We start from the raw sequence: 11,648 nt of genomic DNA, 5'->3' as shown, positions 1-11,648 counted from the left end.
TGGAAAAGAAAAAAAGTAATTTTAACCCAGCCTGTCCTAGTCCTCCAGATCATTGAGGTGCTGTGGAAAATAAGTGAGAAAGCAAATGCACAAGTGAGCCTGACCACAGACAATCTGAGAGCAATCTGACACACCTGCAAAGTGGTTTGTGCAGTATGGGCATAAATCAAGGCAAGTGGAAGCCCAGATGGCTTGCTTTTAGGAAAACAAGTAGTACAACTGGATCTGGGCACCCAGGTATTATTATGGAGTAAAGAAAAACATTTTTATTACTTTCTTAGTACAAAGGGTGGAGTGGCTTTCTCATTTGAACCCCCAGGGCAAGAAAAAGTAAATAAACCTCTTTTTCTCCTTTCCCCACATTTCACTTCAAAAATGTCTTATAGGCTGCTGGGACTGCACTCAAAATGAATGAATCTGTATTTCTCAGAAACTCAAATTTCTTCCAAGGCTCAGGATACACTGCTGGGAGAAAGGTGGTTGCCCCACAGAGCTCTTCAGATTTTCCATGGACAGGCTGTTGCCACTGGGGGAGGTTGGATGTTAATCAAATTGATTTGCAGTTGCTCCCACCTTGTGGGGACCTGGCCAGGGAAGCCAGTGTGGGACAGAGTGCTGGGAAGGGCCAGCATGGCTTCCTGGCAAGGGGTACTGGATGTGGGATTGTGACTTCCCTCCCGAGGGAGCAGGACAAAATTCAGTCTTCAGTGTCTATGTGAAACTGAGGTTTGGCTTCCACCGGTTCCTCCAGCAAATCCTGCAAGGTAAGAACCACTTTTATTTACTGCTCCCAGCTGCAGCTTATGCAGGGATGAGCCCTCCACAGGGACTCAGCAGAGCTGGCACATCACGGTACTACCACTGGCTTTGTCCATGGAAAGGGTTTTCAGGTTTTTCCTCAGTCTTCCAGCTCCCAGTGGCTAAGTCTGTTTTGTGTGATGCTTATGCCAGCCCTGCATCTCCCTGTCTGTCAGCTTCCCTTCTCTTCCCAAGGCAGAGAGTTGCCTAAAGAGGCTTTGCAGCCCTGGGATTTGGGCAGCTGGAGGTCTCGCTTCTGAGAGACGTGGGCATTGCTGTAAGCTGATGGAAATGGTTTTAAAAGGACACACCTAGTGGCAATTGATCTTGCTGTGAGCTGGCAACCTGTGAAAAGCAGAGCAAGCGGGTGGGCTGCTGAGTAGGAGGAGTCTGCTTGGGAGACACGGCCTGTAGACAGACTATCATGCAGTGGCCCATAGCAGGTATTCACTATCTCAATTTAAGTTTCTTTCTTTTCCTTAGAGCTTTTTTTTCCCCTTAAGAAAATTCATACTATGTTATCCCAGCAGCTTTTCTTTTCCCATTCCTCCCAATTGCACCTGTTAAGGCTTAAGTATGGACATTTTTCTTTTGGTTAAAGCAACACTTTAATTTTCTTTTTCTCTCCTTACCTCCAGCTTACACTGCCAAATCTTTTCTGGTGATGAAAGCATGACAGTAGGTGCCAGAATGAAACCTGACTCTTCTAAGGAGCAACAGAGACTCCTTCCACAGTTAATAAACAAATTTTATTAATCACTTAATAGCTACCAAACTCAATAAACTAATAGCTTTCTTAACAAGCAAAACTGGAGTTGCAATGATACTTTTATGTAATTTATAATGTTCTGTTTTGAACAAGCAAATGTCATTTACATGAGTGAAAGCTGCCTGCAAAGCCAAGTGTTCACAACATGATGAGAAGTATCTGGGGGCAGGGGGGAAAGGCAGACATGAAGAGGGACATGTGCCTCTGGGAAGTTTGGATCTGACTTTTTGTATCATAGACTTTGTAGATACAGATGGAGTTAAAATAAGAAATCAAGGGCAAGTGCACATACACAGAGCCCTAGCAGAAGAAGGTGGCTGGTTCTAGTTACATGTTAGTAACTGTGAAGTAGAAAGGCTACCATTAAGAAGTTAATCAAAGTATTCCATCAAATGGTTTAGAGATAAGATTCAAATCTCATAAAGAGCACGCAGGTCTTTTTTCCCATGAGTATTGCATTGGAAGAGTGGCCATGTTTATGTATTGTAGGATTAAGCATTGCAACCTTGGGAAACAATGAGGCTTGGTTTTGTTCTTTTAAGTTCTTGACATTCCAGTTAAACTTCTTTGATGCTATTTTGTTTTTACAGTAGGTGAAGTCACAGGCATCGATCAAGCATGGAACTTTTCATCTCCAGTAGAAGTTTAGGAATTTATGAGCAAAAGAACTCCAATGTAAACTTGTCCGCAGCCTTTATGATACCAGTTGCAGTGTATTTGGTGTTAGTAATCACTCTGAGTTGTTGTGGTCATTGTTTTTTCCTAGTTATTTCTGTTGATGCTTAGAAGAGGGAGAAAACAAGGAGAGCAATCACGGTGAATCTGTCTGCTGCAAAATTTCATCATCTTCTTGCATGAAACAAATCCTTAAATCTCAAATTTAGAGTTTTCTTTTGCAATAAATTAGAATATATGTAATTGAAAGAAGTGGGAAAATGACATCACCATGTATTTCTTCATAATTTCATAACACAGAGCAAAATATGGGTGTTTTGCCATTACTGCATCAATATTACAAAAGTCTCTAAACAATAACTCTAGAAAAGCACTGTCTGTTTCAGAAAAGGCAGTTTAATTGTTGGTTATCATCTCCTTTTTAGACATAACTACCTGTACTACCAGCCCCAAAGATAACTTGAAAATGCACTCCAAGAAGAGAGGAGAATTAAAATCATATTAATCAGAGTCAAAAGTAGTTCAGCTGATGGCATCTGTGTCTTAGGAAAAGACCCTGAGCTCTAATAGCAGTGGATAAAGAGACCTGTGGGGAAAATAAAAAGGGAAAAAGCCCCTTCTCTGTTCTGAATTGCACTGAAAGAAAATTACAAGTAATGACTACTGCCCTGCACTCTGGGACCGTGTCTGCCCGGCGTGGGTGGCACGAGACACCTGACACTCAGCTGAAACAGGAGGATGTAGGAAATGTGAATCCCACAGGCTGGTGTCTAGGATCAGTCCCTTTTTTGCATTTAGACAATGCTGTGCCAGCCAGACTGAGACATTATGACTCAGTAATTTGCTACTTGTGCAAAAGCTAAACTGAGCAGAGCTACTCTGTGCGATGCAAATAGCAGTGAGTTGGTTTGCCTGAATCAGGAACAGGAGGCTTCCTATGCTGTTCAGCATAGATAGTAGGTAGCAGGATTAAAAGTGCTGAGGTTCTTGAAGAAAGACCAAGAAGTAGCTAGAACGATGAACCACATTTTGGTTTTTTTCTTTCTTTATTATTCCACACCTGAGCCATTGACTTGAATGCTGGAGTTAGTTTATTTTTAAGCCCATGCTGTGACTCCTGATAGGCTCAGCAGTGGGGAATGAGTCATGCCCACAGTTCTGGATACAATGTGCACATACTCTGCTGGGTCCAGCTGTACAGCAAATCTGGAGCCCAGAAAAGGAGGAGCAGAGAAGAAAACATTCACTTACATCTGGGTTTTCTAGAGATATTCTTGAATGGGGAACAGGAACAGGGCAGGCAACCCAAGGAGTTGGTCCACAGCCCAAAACTTTGTGCTGCACATTGTGGGAAAAGAGTAATAGGATTTTCACACTAGTCCTGGTGTGTAGAGAGTGGAATGTGCCTGAGCAGGCATGTGGGCAGAGAAAATCCTTGATGCAAATCAACCTGAGTCACTACAGTGTGAGGACAGGAGAGATAAATGGATTGGTGCAGATTTAACACTGGTGGTGTTTACTGTCACATTAACATCTCAGTGATTCTACAGAGAGACCTCTACAGTAAAGATTTTTAGTAAAACTTTCTGTGAATAAATTTGCTCCAGGAAAATAAAGTAAGCACCCTGGCTGCAAGCCCATGTATAGCCAACACAGTATCTGACCTGGGATAAGTATCCCTATTATCTGTAAATGTGTAAAATGTACCTCTCCAAAATTAAGCTCATTAAGTCATTTGTGCTGGAGCTTTTTAAGAAAAATGTATTTGTTCAGGAACATGAGCTAGTATCATAACTTTTGTGAAAAACAAAAAATGTAATATTTAATCTCATTCTGCATTTCCTGAGTAATTTTTCTGCATTGTAAAATTGGAAAGAAATACTCCTCTTGAGTATTTTTAGGTCAGTTAAGGACATTAAAAAGCCTATCTTTTGGCTGTACAGAAGTGAGTTGTTCACACTCACTGACAGGGAGATTCAGTTTTAAATCATGCTCTTCACTGATTCATGTTTGAAATGAATAAGCAGAAGCTTAAGATTTTTTTCCCATGAAGGTTTAACATTTCAGGATATACCCTATGGAATTTGTATCTTCTGCAATGTATTGAAATTATATTGTAATACTGCTCTGTGTATTAAGCTCTCTTCTGATGAAAGTACAGGTAAGTATCTCATGTAATCTGAATTTCAAAAATATAAATGATCTCTACTGTCACAAATCTGGTACTTCACATTTGAAATTATCAAATGCTCGCAGTTTATAATGTTAAGGATTGTAGCCAGGGTTGAATTTATGAACAGTCTCATTTGTGTCTTCTTAACTCCATGTAAATCTATGTGCATATCTTAATTGAAGGCGCATTTGGAGGATTATTTGCATGAAAACTGCTGATGAAGACGTGTGGAAATAGGAAAGTTATTTTAAGACAGCTATAGTAGGGTATTTTCCTATCCAGGATGTTTGTTAGCTCTGACAAATCTTTGTTAATTTTGTCTGGCTGTTTTCATGAATCTTTGGATTCCAACAAAAGCTAATAAATCCAGCTATGAATGCTTTAAATACAACTACATTTCAGAGAATATGAATCAGAGAAGGACTACATATATAGCATTGATACAGAAGAATACACATTTGTTGCTTTGTGCTGTGCAGTAGCATTCAGAGGAAGACTTGCTCCCTCATCAAATTTCCATACATTTGAACTGCTCTTGCCCAAAGTTAGGGTAAATTGCATGGCAAATCATCAACACCCATCCCAGGCAATCAAAGTAGCTGCTGACCTTTAAATGTGAACACATTCACATACCAGTCTACCAACCATCTGGTGTGACCTGACATTTCCATTACAGGCACTCCTGTCTCTCACAGCCCCCTGCAAAACAACACAAATGTGATGATTTGTGCCCATGGTGGCTGCCATCTCCCTCTGCGAAGTGTCCTCAGGGAGGGACGTTTTGCTTTCTCTGGCCCTTTTATTTCCATGCTTACTTATTTCTCTAAATCCTACTGAATCGTAGCTCTGTTTGCTAGGGGTGTTAAGGAAGCCACTAGGTCTCCCAGACCCAGGATCCAGCTCCCCAGCTAACATGCCCAGCCAGGAATGGTCCCAGGTGATCCCTGCATTCCAGTCCTCAAGATTTGGCTGCTGCTCCCAGGTCTGGCTGGCAGCAAGGTTGTGTCCAAGACACACTGACACACATACAAAGGGGTCCCTGAAGGGGCTGGTGGTTCAGGCTGCTGCACGCACACACACACACACACACTCACACACACACACAGAGCAGCATGGGCTGCATAACCCTTCTGTAATGCTACCCAAACTCAGAGAAGGGCACATAGGTCTGTCCTCTTCCTCCCCTCCAGGAAACCAGAATGCTGGTTCTCTGATTGAAAAAATGTGTGCCCTCATTCTCCACATCCAGAAACACACTCAAACATGCACAGTCCCCTTAAATGTTAGCATGGCCTCTAAACCTGTTCAATATCCATGCTTGGGAGCTCTGGCAGTGGTATACAAGTCACCTTCTTCTTGCCAGGTAGGGCAGTGTGATGTTTGAGTCCTCCAAATGTGGTAATGTTTCCTCCAACTCACCAGCTCATCCAGCTTGAAATTTGCTAGTGAATTATGCACACGCACACACAGAGAATTAAATTCACTGAAGAAATATTAACACACAGATTTCTCCAGCTATCAGCACTTAGACCTCTTACACACCAACACAAAACCTGACCCCTCCAGCTGCTGCTGGCACCAGGACCTTTCAAGACATAAAAAACACACATACCAGTCCTTCCAGTTATTGGTCTTTAGATCTACAAGCCCTGTGACCCACAGTTCCTCCAGTTCCTGGCACACAGACCCTTCCATGCAAGTCCCTCCATGTGCTGGTGTCTAGATCCATGAGCCCTCAGACCTATGGTCTCCTCTGGCCATTGGCATCCAGCTCTCTTTTGCAGGCAGGTCTCTCCTGTTTCTGGCCCCATTTTCCGCCGCTTTTCTTTGGATCTTTTGATCCTTCTTCTAAACATCTCGTAGTTGTTTTTACATAAATCTACAAGCCTTTCCTGATAGCTTGTATCTCAAGCAGCCTCAACTTTTCTTTTACATTCATGTTAATCATATTTCCCCCTTCCTATCAGTTAATAATTGTTCAGGTTGACATTCTTGAGGGTTCTGCCTGAGTAGTTCCTCTAATGGACCATCAATCAGTGGCTGAAGCATTCTGGATCCTCATTATTATCTCTACTGTGACTTCCTCATTAATGTGTGTCTGTGAGATTCATTTATTACTTTCCTCATTACTTGTTATTTCTTTTATAGTGAGTAGATCGCAACCAAATAACAAATGAACCAGACACTCCCACACTTCACAAACTCTCACACTACTGACTGACAGCTGCAGCAGGACTGAGAACTGCTGGGTACCCTGTGGACACAGGGTCCAGCTCCCCTTTATTTTAGACAGCTGTACAATGATAATATTTATTTTATATTTAGCAAATTTAGACTTTCCTGTGTTGACTGAAATTCAGGATGCCGTTTTCATGCTTTCTTCATGTTTAGGTAGACTTGAAGGGCAAGGCAGCTATGTCACACAATATATTTCCATTTTTCTCCATTGAATGACGATACACAGCACTGTCAGACACTCCACTGACTTTAGCACAGTGTTTTATCCAGATGATGAATTATTTTCCAGACTTTACAAACTTTTATCATGATGGTTGAGATAAAAGGAGCAGAAAGAGTGATGACGTAGTTGTGGTTTTGCAGTGATGTTCATCTTGAGTCTTTGATGCTTGTTTGCATTATCTTCAGAAGGATGTTTTAGTCTAAGTGAGGGAAAAAAACCAAACCCACATCTTAAAAGTGCATAGGGAAGGGAAGAATGTGTACAATGTAAGAGCATTACTTGCAAAGAAACCAAAACTATTTATTGGATGGTCATAAAGCAGCAGTGTCAAGTATCTGACACTGCACAGAGGTACTTCAACTCAATGGGGTATCACACAAAGACTATTAGGACAAAATTAAAAATGGAACTCTGCTTTCTGGAAGGATATTCCTCTTCAGTTTGTTTACAAAATTTCTCCTGTGTCCTGTGAGTCCCTCTAAACTATGTCACGCTTCATATTTCCAGGACAAGCCTCTACTTAAAGTAAGAGTCCTTGTGTCTCAGACTTCATGAAATGTCCTGTGAAAACATGCCCAAATGCTGCTTCTGTCCAGTACACGGCATTTCTAATCCTGTCATCTAGACAGTTTTAACCTGCTGTCTTCTTAACCTTTCCTTAAGTTAATATTTCCACAACTACTTCATGCCTTGCATAAAAAATAGCCTTTGAATGTGGAAAATTATTTTTTAGATTTGCTTTTTGTTTTGACACCCTGCGATGCATTTTTTAGCACCATATCCAGGGAGTCTTTAGTAGAATAGGCAGCAATAGATGAAATACAAGTTTACTGAGCAGAAAACATGGTTTAATTACAAATTGAAAATGAACCCCTATGTTCACACTATCCCACTCAATGTAGGCTGTCATTGGGGCAGAGTGGAGCGGAGTGGAAGAGGAGAACAGATTTTTAATTAAGTGGGATTTTGGTGTTTGATAAATTAGTTTCACTCAAAAGAGCTCTTTAATTCTTAACCTGTAGTCTTTATGCTTCAAAAAGGCGACATCTTCCATTTAGTTCTTACTTAATTTGATTGTTTGGTTTTTAGTGAATATAGATATGTGTGCATGTGTCTATATTTGTTGAAAGAGGCAAGGTACTTACTTCTTCCAGAGTCACACTCTCCTTATTCTCCTTTCCTTGTTTGTATTTCTTATTAAGGCACACTGCAGTTGTGATGGTGACAATAAGCATTACAACAAACACAGTTACGGTTGAAGAAACAGCTATTACAATATTTTCTTGAGTTGAGCCTTTCCTTTCACACTTTTCTCCCATGTACCACCAGCTGTCACCTGCTGGACATCTAGAAAGCAAAAGAACTAACATTTACTATCACCTAAATATTAAAAGTGTGAAAAGATCTGCTTCAAAAAAATGGCATCTCTGATGTAAATTCTGTATCCTGAAGCATAGTGAAGTCATCTTAAAATGGACTTCTATTTTAAAGTTCTCTTAGTGGCCTGAGTGGCCCACTGTCCTTACACACCTAAAGGTGTTTCTTTCAGCTCCTGATTTTTCACAGGTTGTGCCTTCAGAGAGAGCTTTTGCCAGAAATCCTAAATGCCTTCCTGATCCTCTTGACCTCTTAAGGCTTGGATGCAGCTGATCTATGGAGCTTTTATTTTTTTTTAATTTTCAAATTTAAAGAACTTGTAAGAGCTGCCTCTGCCTTCATTCAACAGGCAGGTAAGAAAAGAAATTCACAGCCCAGCAGCCATCCAGGTTTAGGACTGAAAACAACTTCCAGGCTTTGATTCCATCACCTTACCCAGCAACACAGTCAGCACACCCATCTCCATCTTTCTAACCTTGGTTATTCCTTATGTGTTGATTTTCTAGCTCCTGTCTAAGCCATTTATTCCAGACTACCTCAGCCCTGAAAACAAGTCTGTTTGCAGCGCACTGCAAAGATATTGCCTGCTGGGGGGATTCCAGGTGATTCAGCTTGAACGGATGTATCACATTCCCCCCTATTTCCCAACAGAAAATTGGAGTGGAAACCGACTGCTGGGCACACATTTCTGTAGGACAGAAAGTAGGTTGCAAAGGCACTAAAGCTTCAAAGAGTCCAGAGATGTCAGAAAATAAATGTTCTCTTTCCATAATTTTGAAATGAGGCATAACATTGAGCATAGTTTTTATTTTTGTCTTCTTGGAACTACTTCTTGACATTTACTCCTATTTGCGACCTGCTTCTAGTGAGTTGCACAAGAATTATTTTTTAAAAGGTTTCTAAATGGGGATATATAACACTTAATGAGTCATCCTGACTCCTGTGGCTCTTGGCCTTTATGTTTTCCTCACAGCACTCCCCCAGTCTACCTGCCCTGGAACAGCATCTAAGGTTAATGTCTTCAGCCTCAGAGCTTATCTGAGAGCTGGAACAATGCTAATCAGGCAGGTAGGTTACGTAAATGTATCCACAGAGAATGAAATAAAAGTTGATATTAATCTTCTTGCAGGGCAAACAATCTTTTATTCCTCAGCTTTCACTGCTGGTTTCAAAGGCAAGGGACCACACTTTGGTAACTCATGGTCATAATTTGCACTGTACAATATTTCTGAATCAAATTTTAAAATAATGTCTACACTGCTTCCTACATGATAAGTATTGCAAATCTACTCTAATTATATAAATGCCCTTTTCTTTCAATTACATATATTCAACTCTTCTACATTTTGCTATAGGGAATTCTGAAGACTTGGAGTAATACATTACTGAAAATAATAAACACATTTAAAATATAATTTACAGGAAAGTCAAGCAGAGTACTTAAAAATGATCAAATGCTGAGGTTAGGAGCTTTGTTGCCCAAATCGGCCATAAGTTCAGTCTCACAGGAGCAGTTGCAAATGCTTGCCTTAATCAGCTACAGTTTGTCTTTCCTTTCACTAGGAGCAAAGATTTATTCTGTTAGAAACTCTCATTACTCATCCTAAAGCAGCATTTGAGGGTGAACAAAGGCAGTTACCTGCACACGGGCGTTCTGTTTACCATGACACAGACACCATTGTTTTCACAGGGGTTGTCTGGGCAGAAAGCCGGAACCTCTGGATCTCCGGGCTGGTTGGTGCTGCCCGTGGTGGTGGTGGTGGTGGTGGATGCAGTGATGGTGGTCTCAGTGCCACTGGGGGGCTTGGTGGTGGCAGAAGGGCCAGGGCCATGTTTGGTGGTGCTGGCACTTGCAGTCGTAACAAGAGGGGGTGGAGTGCTCGGCTGAGTTGACAGGAGATGCGATATATCTGCACGGTGAACACACAGACAATAAGGTCTTTGCTCCACATTATTTTCCTTCTTATTCTAATGATAATTTCTAATAATAAAGAGCAGTAAGCCTGTCCAAAGGTTTAACAGATAAACAGTCTTTTTTGCATTTTAGGAGCATGATGTATTTTGGAAATGTCCTCTAGAATTTTTTCAGAAACAGATAGTTTTATTCAAATTAATATATTCAAATTAATTTGCACAGGATTAGCATTGTTTTATACACCTTCACATGAGATAAAGGAATTATACAGCGTATGTATCTGTTCACAAATTTATTCAAACATACGATTTGACTTTAGACACAGGCATAATTCAAACACTGCTCAAGTGCAAAGTACATCATGTGTATTTATAACTACAGCACTAGTGACTTGGTATCTGACACTGTTTGCTACATTTTAAAGAGTATCAGCTATGTTTACATACCTTCTATTGTTAAAAGAATATAAACACCATCTTCTTTGATAAAGTTGCGGCTTCTAAGTCTCTCATGAGTTAGAAATGCGCTTGTTCCAACTCCTGGACCTCTCATGTATTTAGTTCCATTGGGAAAAGTTGCTTCAGATCCTACTTTATCTGGCCTATCCCAAGTATAGTTTGATGAGGATGCTGGGGGGAAAAAAAGATAAAAAGAATGTGAATGTGAGAGTGGTCTGGATTTGTGTCTCAGCAGAAACCTCAATTGCCTGGGATTCACCACTGATGAGAGGCACAAGACAACGGAGATCTTCAATCATTTGGTTTAGCCTGAGGTACTGAGAAAAGAACCTGCTGGAGGTGAGGTTATTGGAGAGCTAGTTGAAAACCTGTTGTATTTTCTTTTTAGTTTGTTAAAGTGAGGTGGTCAAGAAGATAAGTAGCACATAAATCATCTATAACATGAGTTAATGCAATGCTTCTCAAAAGAGAGCATCTCCTGTAGTAGATGTGGAGCATAAGATATTTGAACAACCTAAATGATCACAATCACTGATGCCTGCTCCATGAAACCCTGCTCAAAAGCTCAAAGCTGAGCCTAATTGTCCATGAAAGAATCTGACAGAGGGAGAAAGATCTGCCTGCTCCAACACCTCTCTGGTTAGATAAAAAGTGTGTGTTACAAGGCTTCCCTTGGAAATCATGGACTATTTGCAATATATGAATAAATAAGAGCGACGGAGCAGAGAGCAAACAGATTGCATGTCCACAAGGTCAGAGAAGGCAAAGGGCACTGTGGCTGTAACAGCAGAAAGCACAAGGAAAATGTGCTTTTACAAACATCTGTGGAGGACATGGTGTGGTGTGTCTTTCATTTACAGAGAGGACATTATGTCTTTCTTGATTACCCACTTTGTTTTCATGTAGAGCCAGTGTCACAGAAAATACAAAGTAGAACATATTGGTTTTAAAATAATAATATGAATTGGATGGTTTTGTGTCTTCCTTACTTCCTTTCTAGTCAGAAAACTAATTCAGTGGCA

At 40.7% G+C, this 11,648-nt stretch overlaps 1 protein-coding gene across 1 annotated transcript in view; it reads right to left on the bottom strand.

The window, feature by feature from the left end:
• Window positions 1-697: 697 nt before the first annotated feature.
• The window catches only part of MEP1B (meprin A subunit beta), a 31,330-nt gene continuing 20,379 nt past the window's right edge, over window positions 698-11,648 (bottom strand). Inside the window, exons 12-15 of the mRNA XM_014311985.1 lie at window positions 10,615-10,797; window positions 9,893-10,163; window positions 8,022-8,223; window positions 698-757 (exon numbers count right to left, since the gene is read on the bottom strand). Coding sequence (XP_014167460.1) covers window positions 698-757; window positions 8,022-8,223; window positions 9,893-10,163; window positions 10,615-10,797 — 716 coding nt within the window. The remainder of the gene's footprint in view (window positions 758-8,021; window positions 8,224-9,892; window positions 10,164-10,614; window positions 10,798-11,648) is intronic.

The sequence above is a fragment of the Geospiza fortis genome, unplaced genomic scaffold (assembly GCF_000277835.1).
Source record: "Geospiza fortis unplaced genomic scaffold, GeoFor_1.0 scaffold53, whole genome shotgun sequence".
In the NCBI taxonomy this organism is placed as follows: domain Eukaryota; kingdom Metazoa; phylum Chordata; class Aves; order Passeriformes; family Thraupidae; genus Geospiza; species Geospiza fortis.
The sequence above is the reverse complement of the archived record's forward strand: the minus strand, read 5'-3'. Positions and strand labels throughout refer to the sequence as shown.